Genomic DNA, 16,713 nt, shown 5'->3' on the forward strand with positions numbered 1-16,713 from the left:
CCAGGAGGTTGGCCAAAGGCACACCTGGGTGCTGATGTGGTGCTGGTTGGGAGGCAGTGCCTATTCCCCCAAGGGCTGCACTGGGAGCTGAGGGCTGATGCTCACTCTGCTCCACAGAGGCTCCCCAGGAACCCAAACCCTGCAAGGCTCTTCCCCAGCACCTGATTGATTAAAAGGCTTTAAGAAATGGTCTTCCCTTGGGACTAACCCAAATTCCAGGCCTGGAGGTGGCAGCAGGGGAGTGTTGGATGCCATTGGGCTGGTGTGCAGGATGCTCGCTGGATTGGGGGGTTCCAGCAGCCTTTTACAGCTGTTAAGGGTTGAATTCCTGCTGGTTTCGGTCTCACTGCAAGGATGGTGAAGGGATGGGGTCAGTCCTGCTACAGGGGGACTCGTCCCCCTGTAGCTGTCCCCTCGTTTAGGAGTGGCTCCAGACCCCACAGGGTTCACCTATGGGATATGGGATATAGGATATGGGATATGGGACTCCGGCCACGGATCCCATCCCAACGCTTCGGGGCCGTGGTTCCCGAAGCTGCACACGCTGCTGCCGCTTATGCAAGCGCCGGGAGCCTTGTGTAACAGTGCCGCGGGCGGGGCAGGGCCGCGGGGGTGGGGCGAGGGCCCCTCGGCTCCGCACGCCCCGAGCATCCCAATCCCGCTCTCCCCCCGGATCTTTGCCCAGGTGCGCCTTTGCCCGGCCTTCAGCGCTGCGGGATGGATGCTCTGGGGTCTCGGGGCTGTTTGCTCCTGGCTGGAGGCGGGGAAGGGCGCGCCAGAGCTCCTGGCTTCCCAGCTGGGAATGAGACTGGGAATGCTGATGCACCTGGAATGGGCTGGCAGGGATCTGTGCCGAGCAGGGCTGGTGGGATGGGGGGCAGCTCCTCAGTCTCCCTGAAAGGGCCCTCCCTGTCCTGGAGGGTTTGTGTTGGGCCACAGCTCCCAGAGCCCGGCTCAGCCCGCCCTGGCCCCCGAGGCAGTGAAGTGCAAAGTGATTTTCTGCGCCAAACCCTGGTTTTTGCTGCTCGTGGGGTCCCCCCGAGCTCCCCCCTCATTCCTCTTCCCAGCACCCGCTGCCGATCTGGGGCCGAACCTGTTGCTATGGAAACTGGTTATGGATGCTGAGGATGCTGCCAGGGTCTCATCCTGATCCCGCTTTCTGCCTTTCCTTATCCTGCAGTGCAGGGGTGGTGCTTTAACCTGGGATGAGGCTGGGATCACCCCCACCCGGAGAATCCCGGGAGGTTAAACACCATAGGGGGTTAAACCCAGCTCTAAGGTGTCCCATCCCTGTGCATTTGACCAGATCCAGTGGGAATAACCCAAGGGCAGCTTTCCTAAGGCACCTCCTCCAAACCCAGCAGTTTTCCACCCGTCTGGGGAGTTGTAGGATGCTGAGGCTTGGAAAGGGCTGGGACTGGATTGCACCCAGGTAGGAACTGAGTCTCATCCCAGCTCCACCAGCACCCACTGCCCTCCAATGTGGTGTCAGAATGAGGCTTCTCCCCACCTGGGCTCGCTCTGCTCTGTCTTGGCTTCCCTTGTCTGTGACCAAGGGAATTGGTGCCTCGTGTTTAAAACGATGCTAAGCTGAGAATGCACTAATTAATCAGAGCTAGCTGGAAAATCCCAAGTGCTTCCTTGCTGTGGCATCAGCAAGAACCTCCTGTGTGTGTGTGTGTTTCCTTCCTCCGAAAATACATATTTTAAAAAACACTTTCAACACTCCCAAGGTCCCGGGCCTGGCTTTTGTGGGATCCTGGTGTGTCCAGCCCTTGTGGAACCATCAGGAATTCGGGGGGCTCGATGGGGCTGCTGAAGGCTGAGCCCCACCACGTGTGTCTTAGTCACGGAGTATTTATTTATATTTGAGCAGGTTTGGAGCAAAAATGGGAAACAGGAGTTGTGGGGGGGGGGGGGACACAAACAGGCTGCACCGGCTGCCCGGGCTGAGTCAGAGCTGGATCAGCCCCATCTCCACACCCGTGACTCACCACCGGGTATTTCAGAGTCTTGTGTCACATGGCCTGCTTGGGGATTTATTTTTGTGGTTTGGTTATTTTCCTATATTTTGTTTTATTTCCCCCCACCCCGAGAAGGGGCTGATGCTTCGAGTTTTGTGCACACAAAGCTCCAGGGGCTCCAAGATATTCCCACTTTGTTGCCCTTTGCCCATGGGAGAGGGTGAGCAGGGTGGGATTCCTGCAAAGGAAAGGGCTCCTGCAGGTGTCACATTTATCTCTGCAAAAATTATATATATACACTATTGTATGTATTATATAATACCATATAGATTACATAATATTATATAGTATTATATAATGTAATACTATATATATTAATAATTGAGGTGTTGTAGCCTGGAGAGGAGCCCAAATTCCTCCTATTCTTCATATTCCTTCATGTTCCTGGTGTTGCATCACCAGCACGAATTTAACAGGGCAATTGCTATCGCAGGCACATCCTGCTGAAACTCAGGGGAGGAATTGTCTTGGAAAAATCTGTGGCAGGGAATCTTCTTCCAGAGCCAGTGAGGCTGGGAACTGGGGCAGCCCTGAGAAGGCAGTGGCCATTCTCACCTGCCCACCGAGGATCTGAAAATACCCGAATGGGAGACAGCACGGGCATCCCAACTTCCCAAAAAATTACAATCCCCCTCCCAAACACTGACTCTTTCTCTGGGAAGGCTTCGGCCGGGTTGCAGAGCCTGGTGCTGTTCTCAGGTTTGGGTTTTGTCTGAGCATCCTGCTGCTGCTTTTGGCTTCAGCTGGAATTTCTCTCGTTTTTTGGGTGAGGTGTCTCCCACTTGTTATTGTCATGCAACAGTTTGACACCTGGAGCGGTGTGTAAATGAAGATGTCTGATGTTTCCCTTCTAAGTGGGAACGGCTGTTTAGAATATCCTATAACTCCAGGCAAAATGAAAATGAGGAGCCTGGGGAGGCAGGCAGCTCCACTCCCAGGCTCCCCGAGGCAGCGGCAGCAGGGATTTAGGGATTTTCTTGCAGAATATTCCCAAGGTAAGGAATGCCACATCATGGGAGTGTCTTCTTGACCCCTCCATAAAATTCCTGAGGAGCCCAGGAAGGATGCAGAATTTCCCTGGGGCAGCATTTCCCTGGCCTCTGGAGATGTTTAGCTTGGGTTAGGACACACAAAATTCCTGCTAGTGCTCAGCACAAGTCTGGGCAGCTGAGTGGCTTGACCAGATTTGGGGAAAGTCCCCCTATTCCCCGTGGGGTCCCGACGTGGGGATTGTCCCCTGGAGACACCAAGAGAGCTCAGAGCCAGCCCTGCTCTGCCCCTCTGCTCTGCTCTGCCTTTCCCCAGTTCTGCTGCCTCTGTGGGTTTGCCCATTTCAGATTTTTGGGTGCCAATGTGTGTCCAAATGTCCTGCCTGAATTAATCAGCCGGGAGCACAGAGCCTCAGTGGCCTCTAGTGGCTGTGGGACAAAGATCCCAGGGAAGGGGACCCAAAGCCCCCCAAAGCCCCCCAAAGAAGCAGCACTTTGGGGGTCCATCCCACCACAAGCCAGTGTTCCCATGGGGAGACTCAAAGGCAAAGGTAAAGCTCCCAAAAAAGCTCCAAGGCCGTGACTGGTGGGGGAGCATCAGCAGGATGGTGCTGCATCCCAAATCCCTCTTGGCCAGCCCCATTCCCTGGCAGGGATGTGTGGAGAGATTTTGGGCCATCACTGGGTTTTTCTCATTCCTATGTTAAAAAGCAGGAGAAAACCCCAAGTTTTTAAGGTGGGTAAAATTTCTTTCACGTATTTTTCCATTTTCCATTTTTCTAGAGTGTATTTTCTGTCTGAGGCCACAATACAAAACACAAACCCCAGCGGTGAAAACAGTCAAGCAAATGGATCAAAAAGGGTTTGATACCGTCAAAATGACCATTTTTGTGTCTTCTCCACCAAAGGTCACTAAAGCTGCTTCCTTCTGAGTAATTGTGATTTTTCAACAAGGGAAGAGGGAAGAACTGACCCATTTTATTCCCCAAACCCTCAGCATTTGGGGGCAGGATGGAGCATCCCCTTCTTCAGCCTGTGCTGTCCCTCCTTTCTCCCCCCCCCATGATAAATAAATTACTTTAGGAGTGCTGGCCTAGTTTAACATGCCCTAGTTTTGATGGAGGAGGGGAAAGAAAAAAAAAAAAAAAAAAAAGAGAGAATATTTATTTTGGGCAGTTGCTTCATGGGTGTCCTTTTGAGAAGAGCTTTGGGGGACTCACCCACTCCCCCTGCTCTGCTTTGCCCTGGCTGCAACACACTGCCCTCAATTTTTGTTTCTTTTTCCTGTGTTTCTGTCTAGGTGATGTGGGAAATGAGTGGTGGGGACACTGATCCAGCCCCCAAATCCTTGTCCATTGCTCTGAGCCCCTCAGGACTGGTGTCATCCCAGGGGGGCTTCCAGGGGCTGATCCTTAAAGCCTGTGGAAAACGAGCAGCTTTAGAGGTGGATGAAGGCACACCCTGGTTCTGGGTGTGAGCGGTCAGGGTTGGCTTTGCTGCAGGAGCAACGGTGTTAGCAGCTTCCCCCAACGCCAAAATCCCCGGGAAAATGGGATTAAAGGGTGTGTTTGGGCATGGGAGTGGGATCTCACAAGTGCTCTGGGTGTCACTGGGACATTGGCGCCTCTCTGGTCCCTCCCTCACCCTGCTCCTCCAAAGGTGCCAAGTTTCCTCTGCTAAATAACCCTGCAAGTAGCTCTTTTCTATACGTTTTATTTTTTCCTCCTTTTTTTTTTTTTTTTTCTCCCCTCCCCACCCCTGCCAAAACAAGCAGCCCATATGGGCAGGGTTGGGTGGGGATTTTTGCAGTTTCCATGGGGATTTGGCTCTGGAGCTGCTGGGTGCTGGCTCCTGGGGTTTGATTCGAGTTTAATTTATTTTTTTTTTCTCTCTGATCCGTGTAACCGGAGCGCGGTGATGGCACCAGGCTCCCCTTCCGAGCTCCGGCATCTCCCAGCCAAGGTCACCGGGGAGACCGTAGGCAGCCGCCGCCTGCGTTGGGCCATCTGTTAAATAATGTATGCAATAAACTCCTGCCCCGGGGCCAGCTTAATCCTTAAATCCTCCTTCAGAATACCATCTCCCGGCCGTGCGGGATGCCCGCCTCGGTCTCTTGGGCGCATCTTTCCCCGCCATCCCTCCCGGATCCCTCTCCCCTCGCCCCTCCATCCCGCATCCTCCCGTACTCGAGCTCGCCGGGCTCTCCTGCTCCATTATTTATGTGCCGTGCATGAAAGATGCATATAAAAGAGCGCTTTATAATTTAGCAGAATCTCCTCTTCTTTCAGCCTCCCTTCCCCCTCTGGCTTCGGGCTTTCTCTGGTTCATTACCGGCCTCTCCCGGGCCTCCAGGTGTGTTTTTTGGGGGGGATCCCGGGGCTCCACCCTTGGAGCACCCACAGCTGGGGCTGGGGTTCAGGGTGGTTTAGGTGCTCAGAGGTCTTTTGATGTATAAAAGGAAGTGGGAAATTGGGTTTGGCAGACGCAGAAACCAGGTTTTTACGCAGAAAAGGGGCTTTTTTGGTAAACTTAATGAACCCAGTGCTGCATCCAGCCCGTGGGTTTGTGTGTAACGAGCTCCCAAGAGCTGCACCCTCGGCACTTGTGGAATGCTTTGCTCCTCTGCCTGTGTCTGCTCACCCCGGGCGCGCCCCCAGATGCTGGCTGGGACAAAACCCATTAGTTTGGCAGAAAAAAACCTCCCTTCTGGGGGATATCTTGTGCTTTGGAGGTGCAGCAGGTTCCCCAGCACAGAAAATCCTGAGGCCAAAACTGTGTGTGCTGAGTCCAACCCGCACAGCCGTGACCTCGGGCCTGAACTTGCAGGGGAAAAAAATGAAAATAATTGGGGATTTTTCAAGGGAGCAATTTAGCAAAGCTCCTCATCGTATCCTGGATGTGGGAGAGCCTTGTGTGGGTTAAAAATGGAGCAATAAATAGCAAAGGTGGTGGGGAGGGGAGCGTTGTGCAGCCTTCACACCCCCAAAATGGGGTTTAGCAGATCCCTGTGCTGCCCCAAATTAATCCATCTGCCCCCCAGGTCATCCTTTACAAATCCCAGCTCAGCAGCATCCTGCTTTTATTACAATATATAATTTTCTTTGCGATAAAATCCCACCCCTGGACCCGTTTCCCACCCCTGATTATATTTTTGTTCCCCGGGCACAAAGGTTGGCTCGTGCCCTCGGTGGCGTGGGCAGAAGGGATAATGGCCTTTTTTAACACCAGGATTTGGGGTTTGGGGGGAAGGGAGGCAATCCTAGAATGAAAATGCCCAATTTCTACAGCTTTCCCCACCAGTGAAGGAGAAGCCACCTTTTGTTCCCCATCCCCAACAGCCACTCTCAGGACCCAACGCTGAATTTTTCCTTCAAATTTGTGCCCCTGAAGCATTTTCCCATCAAACAAACAAACAAAAAGAAATCCCACAAATAAATATTAATTACAATTAGCTATTCAGCATGAACAGGGGTCTGTGCCAGAGGGTGGGGAGGTTTTCCTTAGTTATTTTGGAATTATTTGGGTGGTCAGGGAGGGATGCTCACGGCGCTGGGCCCTGGCAGCCCACGGGAAAACACGGCAGATCCGCATTTATAATTTTTTTTTCCGTTTTGTTTCATTTTCCTTTTTATTCGGACATTGCAGAAATAGCCCTGTGTAGTGGATAAAAGTGCAACATACACAATATTTAAGAAAAGGAGGAAAGAAAAACCTGCCTTGAGGTCTGTCAGTCAATCGCAAACAGAAACAAGAACCAAGCCTGGGCGCCAGAGGCGCTTTTTGTTCCCCCCCCTCCCTTTTTTTCCCCTTTTGTTTTTATGCACATCATGCAAAATAGTTAAAAAGAAAGATTAGAAAAGAGAAGTCAGAGAAAACCCCACGAGAGAGATCGACCGAGCCCTAGAAAGAGCGGAAAGCTCTGAGTGCTGCTCATCTCGGGGAGGGAATCGCTGCCCTCCAGCATCTCCAAGTGTTTGGCACTCTTGTGATTACATTAAATAGTTTCTTTTATATATATGTTTTAATACAGTCTATTAAAGAGAGGAAACTGCCACAATATAAGGGAAAAAAAAGAGAAAAAACCAAGATCACCCACACTACAGACTGCATGGTAGTTAGAAAAGCTGAGCATCCCCCCCACCCCCCAGACATATAAAATCTGTCCCTTTGCTCACAGCAACCAAGTACAAGCTTTAAAAAATAAACCAGCAATTCTTCCTTCAGGCCTTTCCTTTATAAAAGTTTTGGTTTTCCCCCTCGAGAACCTTAAAACGTGACTAAAATTAAATATATATATATATCTATTTTATATAATTTCCCAACATCCAAAGACATCAACATAAAAAAGAAGAAAAAAAAAAGAAGAAAAAAAGAAGAAACTCATACAGAAGGGGATAGCGTGGTACATCCAAGTGCACGGATTCATTTTTGCAAGATTAAATAATGTAAACAAGGTGCCCGCTGGGAACAAGCCTGGCCGGAGGGAGAGCCCAGGGGCTGTTCCCCCCCTCCCATCTCCCCTTCCCTCTCACCCCCCCCCGATCTAACGCGGCACAAGGTTCATCCTCAGCCCGAGGAGAGCGGCCCCGGCTCCTCCGTGCGTCCCTCGGGGTGGGGGGGCTTTGGAGCAGGTGACTATTTTCCCGATTATATATCTCTATCTATATTAATTTATGATCATTTTGGGATGTCTGGCGGGGCTCTGGCTCGGCCCGCGCTCTCCCGAGGGCAGGATGTACCCGGGGCTGCGGGCGGCGCTCCCGGAGCTGCGGGCGGTCTCTGCGCTGTTTGGGGGGTTTATCTCTTGCCGGTCACCGGGGCCATTGTAAACCGAGCCCAGCCCGGGCTCCAGCCCAGCGTCCCCAGGGAGCCTTTAAACACCGGGAGGGGCCTTTTCCGAGAGGTTTTGCAGCACATCGTCAATTCTGTCATCTTCAATGACCACTGGAAAGCAGAGAGAAACGAGAAGCGCGATGAATTTTCTGCCGCCGTGCTCCCCTCGCCCAAGGTCACCCTGGGGGGGTTGGAGGGGTCCCAAATCCCTGGTGTGGCTCCTGGCAAAGCCACACGGCGCCCGACAGGGGACCCGCTGCGCCCTGTCCCGTCCCCAGGGAGCGTCCCCAGCACCGCCCGCCCCGGCCCTGGGGACACCTGGCAATGTCCCCAAAGGAAGGTCCCCTCCCCTCTGTACCCCGCGGATGGTCCCCAGGGAATGATGCGCTGTCCCTGAGGAAGGTCCCTGCCGCCCTGTTCCCGGGGAAATGCCCAGGGCACAATGTCCTGTCCTCAGGGACGATCCCGGCTGCCCAACAGCCGGTGACAGTCCTTGGGACGTGCTGCCTGCCACCCTGCGGGGAGGCTGCTGCGCCCTGCCCCGTCCCCGGGGACGCTTCCCGCTGCCCTGCATCCCCAAAAGGCGCTCGATGCCCCATCCCCGAGGACGATCCCCAGAACACGATGCCCAACACCCCTCGGGGAGCCCGGTGCACCAAACCCCGTCCCCCGGGACCGTCCCCAGCTCCGCATCCCCGGAGAAGGTCCTGGGGACACGGAGCCCGGCGATCCTGTCCCGTCCCTGAGGACGCTCCCCAGTGTCCCGCACCGCCGGGGAGGGTCCGGAACAGCCCGCGGGACACCCGCCGCATCCCGCCGCGTCCCCGGGGCCGTGCCCCGCATCCCGGGCGCTCCCGGCGCGCCCCGTTCCCCGGGCACCCACCTCTCTTGCTGCGGCCGATCTGGCCCAGCTTGGGCGGCCGCTTGCCCTGCCCTCCGGCCAGCAGCCCGTCTCCGCCGCGGAGGCGAACGGGGAAGGGCAGCTGCCCCACGGCCGCGTCCCCCGCCAGCTGCCCCTCGCCGTAGGGCGGCCCCTCCGACATGGGGGCGGCGGGGGGGGACCCGCCGCCGCCGCCGCCCCCCGACAGCCTCCCGGGGCGCGGGGCCCGCGGGCCCGGGGCAGCGGCGCAGCGGGCGCGGGGCGGCCGCCCCGTCACATCCCGGCCCGGCCGGCGCTGCTCGCGGCTCCGCGGCTGCGGCGGCGGCTCCGGCGGCGGCGGCGATAGAGGAGCGGGAGGCGGGGCCGGGCGGGGCGGGGCGGGACCGGCTCGGCCCCCGGCACCGGCGGCGGCACCGCCCCGGCGGGTTCATCCCGCACCCCGGGGAGCCGCGGGACCGCCCCGCCGCCTGCCCCGCAGCGTCCCCGGGGAGCGCGGAGCATCCTCGAGGAGCCCGGGCCTGCCCCCAGGCTCCCCGCGGGGCACGGAGCTGTCCTGGAGCATCCTCGAGGTGTCCCACTGCATCCCTGGAGATCCCAGAGATGCCCGGCAGACACCCTGCGGAGCCCGGAGCTGCCCCGTTTCATCCTCAGTATTCCCCAGCCTGCCCCTCAGCATCCCTGGGGAGTCCGGAGCTGCCCTACAAGGATGCTCGGGGAGCTTAGGTGGCCCCACAGCACTTTTGGGGAGCCCAGAGCTGCCCCACAGCTGCATCTGGGGAGCCTGGACTACCCCACAGACACGTTTAGGGAGTTCAGAGTGGGCCCCCCTCCAGCCACTCCTGGAGAGTCTGGAACTAACCCCTCCACACCCCTGGGGAGCCCAGTGCCTGTTCCCAGGATCACCGGGCACAGCCTCACACGGGCCCTGCAGAGCCCAGAGCCATTGGGGGGCTGCAGGGTGGGGGGACTGGGTGTGTTTGGCTGTGAGCCCCCAGGACTTGCCCCTCCACGAGCCTTTCTTGGGGCCCTGCAGGCGGGTCTGTGAGTCACTGTAAGCTTTACATGGGGTTTTCTATGCAGAGTTGCCACAACAAGGTGGGTCATTGGGGTTATTGCCTGGCAAAGTGAGTGATGGGAAGGTTGGGGATAACATTTTGGGATAGACCACAGCTGTGTTGTGGTGTTCAAGCATCTGTGGTGCATCTCCCACCAAGTGGAGCAGGACAGTAGCAACAGCAGCAAAGAACCTCCTTTGTGCAAGGCTGAGTTACAGGATTTCTCTGGAATCGGGAGCCTGGCTCATTTTGGGGCCGAGCAGAATTGGGGGCACAGGAGGGACAGGGTGCCTGGTGGTGGCAGGGCTGGGCTGTCCCAGGGCTGCTCCCGTCTCCAAAGCCCTCGTTTGCTGAAATGCTCAGCCCCCAGAGCTGCACAAGCCCCTCTCCCCTGCACCCCCGCCCACCCCCGAGCTGTCAGCTCCTTACATAAGGTTGCAGCTACACCCGAGATATCACAGGGAAAGCTTGGAAACAGGAGGCGAAGGGTAATGGAGAAGCACAGCCCCTCCAAGGAGTATTTTTAGGCTTTGCCTGATGCTCCATTCCTGGGCAAAACACCGAGGCTCGAGGCCGTGTCCTGCACTGGTCTGAGGGGGATTGACCCCACTGCTGACCCCAGTGAGGGGATGGGGCTTTTTGGGGTGGCTGGTCCCCTGGAGGGGAGGGACGCGTCTTCCAGCAGATGGGATTCTGTCGTTTCAATCTGTATTCTGGGTTTTCGGGCTGCAGTGTGGCTTTTTGAGCCGTGTTCTGGCTGTTCTCTCTGGGATTCTGTTTTGCAGGCTGCCTTGCCCTGCAGGCAGCCACTGCCACCTACAGCCGGTGGGACGCGGCCCTTTCCCGGCACCGGGATAACCAGGGACCTGCTCCTCAACACCCAGCCGAGCTTTGTGCCTCACAGCCACAATGGCCTTTGGACACTGCCCGCCTGCTCTGGTTAATGTTTAATGAGGAAACAACCCATCGTTTTTGTGATAAATATGAGATTGGGTAAAAATTCGTGATAAAAGAATATAGCAAGATATGTTAGATTGGGGTTAATATAAAATATGAAAAGGGTATGGTCCGTAGAAAAAATTTTCCCAGCCAGGTTTCCACCATCCTCAGTCCTGGGACAAAAGGAACAGGACAAGGGCCATCACAAGAAACAAAGACACTAGCCAACCCAGATAAGAATTGGCATTGCACCCAGACAGAGAAATTCCTCTCCAAACGAAAAATACACAGGAGGAATACACATCAAAATAACCATGGGCCGGCGGGCTCCATTCGCATGTGAAAGGACCTTCCCGGAATACGGTCTGCAAAGTTCGACAAATCTGGGAAGCCCATCCGAAAATTATTTGGACTATCCTGGGCACCTGTTCTGCCTTGGGACATGAAAACCCCTATAAAACCCCCAAACTGTGAGCTGCGACCTGCTCCGTGTGGATTTGGGAAAACTGTGCTTTAGAGTGTGGTCCCCTCATCCACCCGCGCTGCGCTGTGAATCCTTTTGTGGTTTTCTCTTTTTATCGGTGATTGGGATAGTTTTATTAATAAATTGTTTCTTTGTTAATCCGATTTTTGCCGTTGCGTTTATAACAGTTTTCACTGTTAAATTCAGGGGGTTTTAAATGCCAGTCGATGGAATGTTTGTTTTTAAAAGTGCCTGAGGGATGTGAAGGGCTCTGCCTGCCACAGGCATCAGATGGAGCAGAGGTGCTCAGGGGCTGCCTCAGTCTTGGGGTTTTCATCTGTTCCGACTTGAAGCTCCCTCATTCCTCATGAATGTTTCCCTAATTGTCGTCCCCAGCAAATGTTAATTGCAGCAGCACTTTGGGTCCATTAACCCACTTGGGTGCATGTCACCCCTAACTTTCTTACTTTCGAGTGTTTGAACCTTTGCAGCAGCTTTCTCACGCTGCTTCATGTAAACAATATCGTATTCTTAAAACTTATCTGTATGTTTTGCATAGTTGTTTTCTGAGAGAAGAATTTAACTAATGGTCATAGTGACCAATGGAGTCAGGAGGTTGTAACCTCCTTGGGCCAATCTGGGCCCTTTGTAAAAAGTGTATATAAGTAGAATTGGAATCAAATAATAAAAAGCCTTCCGTGTTTAACCCTGCTACTGCCTGGTGTCCTCTGTGAGAGTCCACATCCACGTCACAACGTGTTGCCCCTCTAAGGGCAGAAGTAACAGGTGCATATGGGATTTATGGCAAAATAGGAGTGTCAGGTAAGGGAATTCTCCTTTTTTTGTGTCAGTTTGGGGGTTTGGCACTACTTGTGTCATGAGGGGACAGCAGTGACTGTCATGTCCAGGGCAGTGGGTACGGGTTCTCCCCTTCAGCCAACCTCCATCATGGCTTGGGATGACCCAGGCTCACCGTGTCCACCTCAGGGAGGACAAACCTCATCACTCCCATGGAATAATCCCACACAGACACACTTTTTGTCCTATTTTATTACTTCACACCCTGTTTGCTATGCCAAGCCAAGCACAGCCATCAGCCATCAGCCACAGCATTCTCACATCCTCATCCTCACATCCTGGTGTGACCAAGATTACCTGTGTTCACACCCCCTGGTACAAGCTCTCCAACAGCCCCTCCTGCCCAGAGGCCTTGCAGCCCTCTGGAAACCTCACAGGAATTCTGCAGCCCCTCAGAACCATTAAATGCATTTTAATTTTGTTTTCTCCATGTTTTTATCAGCTGGGTAAGGGGCTGCAGGCTCTGTAACCCTGCCATAAACATAAACCCTGTGAGTTCAAACCTTAACAGAAGAGCTTCAAGCTGCATCTCTTCCTCAAGCACCTCAACCTTTGCAAGGAATCATCTCTCTCAAAAACACCTCAAGCACAGTGCGAGCCCTGAGCAGCTGCAGAGTCACCTTTGCAGACTCAGCTTTGTCCCCTGCTGAAGCACCTCAAGCCCCCTCCCCTTCCCCAAAATCCACTACCCAAGCAGCGAGGCGACAAAACCCCTTTGCCAGCAGCAGCTTTAAATCCAAAATCTCCCCCCAGAAAAAAATCACAAAAAAAATTAACTGTTGTACAAGGGAACCACCCTGGTGATGCCCTGCCTGCAGATTGGGCACTTCTTGGGGTTGGGAAGAGCCTGGTAGCACTCGTGGCAAGAGCAGACGTGGCCACACTCCAGGAAAACGCAGGATTTGGTGCTGCTCAAGCAGACCACGCAGGCGTTTTTGGGCACCTCCCCTCCCTCCGTGTTCATGAGGCGCTCCTGGGCCTGCCGGAACTCCTCCTGCATCTGCCGGAGGTGCTGCCTCTCGCGGTGGTGCCGGTACTGCCTCCGCAGGAGGAAGAAGAGCACGGCGCAGGTGGCAAAGCCGGAAACGACCGTCAGGATTTTCCAAAAGCGGACGCTGGACTCCTGTTTCTGCAGCAGGGACTCGAAATCCAGGGAGCTCAGGTAGTAGGGCATGCCCTGCTTCGGGGGCTGCAGCTTGATGGTGGCGTTGTCCAGGACCAGCTCTCCCACCCCGGTCAGGGCCGTGCCCACCTTCAGCATCTGCTCCGTCTCCTGGATTCCCTTGGGGCGCTCCCCGCTGATGTAGTGGCCGATGACGTCGGTGAAGGACTGGACGGAGGGGTGGAATTTCTCATACACCGTCTCCAGGCTGAGCTCAGCGGCCTCCAGGGGCTTCATCACCCGCACGGTGACACTGGCGCCGTCCTCAGCGGGGACCAGGTCGAAGGGGGTGGTGTTGGTTCTCTGGTGGATGATCTTCTCATAGTCATTCCTGGAGAGGGAGACAGGGGGAAGTGAACTGACTTCCCCTGACGGGAAATGTCGCCCTGATTTTTTAGCCTTCTGATGTTTTTACATTTTTGTACTGGCGTTCTCATGCTTGTAACAAAAACAAAGACTGATATTTTGTAAACATGCATTCCTTTCCAGGGGGAAGGACAAATTGATTGACTTCCCAGCTGACCACTGGGGTCAGAGAGGTGTTACTCTCATCCCCCAATCCTTGACCAAATCCCAAAGACTATGTAAGTCGAGATCCCCAAATAAACTTCCCTTCTTTCTCATCTCACATCCTGATGGGTGAGTGTGGTTCTTTTTGTGTCCTCTAGTGACAGGGAAACACAGCCTGGGATGACCTGCTGGTTTTGGGGACTTCCAGATGGGACATGCCCCGAGTGGAGTTTTGATGGGAGTCTCTGGAGAACCCCTTTCCCCTCATGGCACTGTCCAGGTGTGCACGAGGCCACTCCACCCTCACTCAGTGCTCCACAAGTCGTGGGGCTTCCCCCATCCTCACTTAATTCCTCCTCACCTGCCTGTGGCTTTCCCAGCTGCCACAAACCATCCCGTGAGGATGAGCACCAATTTGATAAGTGTTACCAAATGCTTATCAAACAGCATCACTGGGCTCTGTTTCAGCAGTTCTGGGACCCTCCTCAGGTCCCCTGGGTGTGGGGATCACCCAAATCCAATTAATTTCTGTTGTGCAAGGGGGGTTTTCTGGAAACCCCATCCTCTGGCCACCTCTGTAACGAGGTGGGGCTGATCAATGTTCAGCCTATGTTGGGTGCTCTTCTCCTCCAGCCTCTCTGTGAAAGCCCTAAAATCAGCCAAACACCCCCCACTATGGCAGCTGTCACTGTGGGGGCTACTCTGGGCCCCATCTCTGAGGCATTTGGTCACTCTGACCATCCCTGAGGCCATTTCAGGGTGTCAGACCCCCCCCAGGACACCCCGGGTGTTTGGGGGTACCAGGCACATACCAGAGGTGGGTGGTTCTGTTCCACACCATCTTGTGCTCCTGCAGTGTCAGCCTCTGCACCACCCCCTTGCAGCTCTCCACAAACTGACTGCTCAGGGTCTCCTTCACCGAGCGCACCACACCTGGAACGGGAGGCCAAGGGGCAGCTGAGCTGCTGCTCAAACCAACCCTGGGCAGGAAGGGGCAGGACAAGGGGAATGGATCCATACTGACAGCTCTCCATGGGCTGCTGGGGAGAAATCCTTCCCTGTGAGGTGGGGAGGCCCTGGCACAGGGGGCCCAGAGAAGCTGTGGCTGCCCCTGGATCCCTGGAAGTGCCCAAGGCCAGGCTGGATGGGGCTGGGAGCACCTGGGACAGTGAAAGGTGTTCCTGCCCCTTGATGAGCTTTAAGGTCTCTTTCAACTAAAACCATTGTAGAATTCCAAGATGGGGGCAAAAGGCCCATGTTTTCTGCTGTCAGGACTCTGTGGCTGCTTGGAGGGGGGATGTGACCTGATGGGTCCTGATGAAATCCCCAGTGAGGAGCAGCTCTGGGGTGGGATGTGCCCCCCACCCCTGTTTGGGGCACCAAACTTCAGGTCCTGTTTGAAAGGAATGAGGGATTTGTATTTACAAATAAACTGTGGGTCCACTGGTAGATAAAAACAGATACTGAGAGACAAAAGAAACAACGGTGTTATAAACAAATACATAAATACAAATTATATTGTTGGCTTTTTGCAAATATTAAGATGAATGCTACATGTATAATGTTAAAATAACTTTGCTTTTATTTCTGCTATTAACAAAAACCTAAACATGGTAGTAGTAATAACTGATATAATTATAAGCAAACTGTCTGTTTAGTCAGGATAACATCCAGTAAAACGTGATGAAGACCTTGCTATTAAAATGCCAAATATCAGCATCTGCTGTCTGAAGAAAGTACAGATCAAGGCCCAGAGTAAGAGAGATAAAAAGAATGGATTAAAACCACAACCAAAACCCACACATGCTCTAAAAAGGCAGATCCAAGGAGTGGCCATGCAAAACAGTTCCTGGAATATGGAAACTAGTTGTGGGAAAACATGAATATGCAACAGGATGATGTAATAGAACAGATATTTAAGAGGTATCTCCGAAGATAACAATGTACTCTTAGCTAAATGCCGAGCACCCGGCTGTTTTTAACTCTTTGCTTTATCTCTGTCTCCTATTGTTTTTTTATTAAACCTTTCAAATTCTACCAAAAAAGTAAATCTCGTTTTTCACAACGGGAAGAACGATAAATTCCATAGGAATTCCAGTGACCGACACAAGGAAAAGGATGGGAGGGGGTGGGGTTATACGTTAGAAGCGGGTATTGAGCATTTCGGGAACTCTTTACCTCTCAACCACCTCAGCCAATGGGGAAAGAGAGAGGGAAATGCGCCCGGGAATTAAGGATAAAAAGGAGGCTGCGTTCTCTAGTAATTTGAGAGGCCCCATGGGAAACGGCCACGACCTCTCCCTTTATTCGAATAAAGTGACAGGACCCCTCTGTGTCCTTTTTGGACATAAACCTTCGGTGTTTGCGGATTAATCTTCCTGGCACAGCCCTACCTTCTATGACGGCATAGGGCACGCAGCGCCCGGGCGCCTCCAGCAGCACGGCTCGCAGGTCCCCGTCCAGCCGGACCCTCCTGGCGCCCTGCGGGGAGCGAACAGAGGCCGCGGCTCAGCCGGCGCCACCAGGCCGCGGGCTCGGGGATCGGGCCCAGGCACTCCCCCCGCCGCGCCCCTCGAACCCACCTCGAGCCCGCGGGCCACGCGGGCCTTCTGCCGGTAGACGGAGTAGAGCAGGGCGGTGACGGCGGTGCTGGCGGCCAAGAGCACGGCCTGTGTGGCTGAAGGCCGCCCGCCGCCCTCCATGGCCACCGGGCCCGCCGTCACCGCGGCAACCGCCCGCCGCGCCGGCGCGCGGTGATGACGTCACGAGGGCGCTCTGGCAGCCGCAGTCCCGCCATAGAGACGGGGGGTCCGCCAGGGCCGGGCCGGGGCTGTGGGGGCTCCGCAAAGCCGGGTCGGGGTGCGGGGGTGACACAAACTACCCCCCGAGAGAGGCTGCGGGTCAGGAGAGGCGGGTCAGGTCCCGGCCCCACGGAGCTTTAGGGGAATAATCCCCTTCCGTGGGAGTTTGGGGGAGGCGGGACAGGTCGCAGCCTCCCCA

At 54.7% G+C, this 16,713-nt stretch overlaps 2 protein-coding genes across 2 annotated transcripts; both read right to left on the reverse strand.

Annotated features, from left to right (window-relative positions):
• Window positions 1-6,487: 6,487 nt before the first annotated feature.
• On the reverse strand, window positions 6,488-8,889 carry CAMK2N1 (calcium/calmodulin dependent protein kinase II inhibitor 1; the record flags this gene model as incomplete). Its single annotated transcript, XM_083876936.1, has 2 exons — window positions 6,488-7,957; window positions 8,730-8,889. The coding sequence occupies 2 exons, from the start codon at window positions 8,887-8,889 to the stop codon at window positions 7,887-7,889; spliced, it is 231 nt and encodes a 76-aa protein (XP_083733062.1). The 3' UTR covers window positions 6,488-7,886.
• Window positions 8,890-12,221: 3,332 nt separating this feature from the next.
• MUL1 (mitochondrial E3 ubiquitin protein ligase 1) lies at window positions 12,222-16,418 on the reverse strand. The gene is made up of 4 exons (XM_083876962.1): window positions 16,296-16,418; window positions 16,107-16,194; window positions 14,526-14,646; window positions 12,222-13,534 (listed from the first exon to the last, which is right to left on the reverse strand). Exons 1-4 carry the CDS (start codon window positions 16,413-16,415, stop codon window positions 12,814-12,816), a joined length of 1,050 nt encoding a protein of 349 aa, XP_083733088.1. The 5' UTR covers window positions 16,416-16,418; the 3' UTR covers window positions 12,222-12,813.
• Window positions 16,419-16,713: the final 295 nt, after the last annotated feature.

Source organism: Zosterops lateralis, assembly GCF_965231275.1.
Source record: "Zosterops lateralis genome assembly, chromosome: 22".
In the NCBI taxonomy this organism is placed as follows: Eukaryota; Metazoa; Chordata; class Aves; order Passeriformes; family Zosteropidae; genus Zosterops; species Zosterops lateralis.

Excerpts from the sequence above, each read along its gene's own strand:
- MUL1 (XM_083876962.1), bottom strand. The coding sequence starts at position 16,415 with ATGGAGGGCGGCGGGCGGCCTTCAGCCACACAGGCCGTGCTCTTGGCC. Across the intron at positions 14,647-16,106 it reads GCCCTATGCCGTCATAGAAG|GTGTGGTGCGCTCGGTGAAG; the intron begins GTAGGGCTGTGC and ends CTCCCGTTCCAG. Across the intron at positions 13,535-14,525 it reads AACAGAACCACCCACCTCTG|GAATGACTATGAGAAGATCA; the intron begins GTATGTGCCTGG and ends CTCCCTCTCCAG.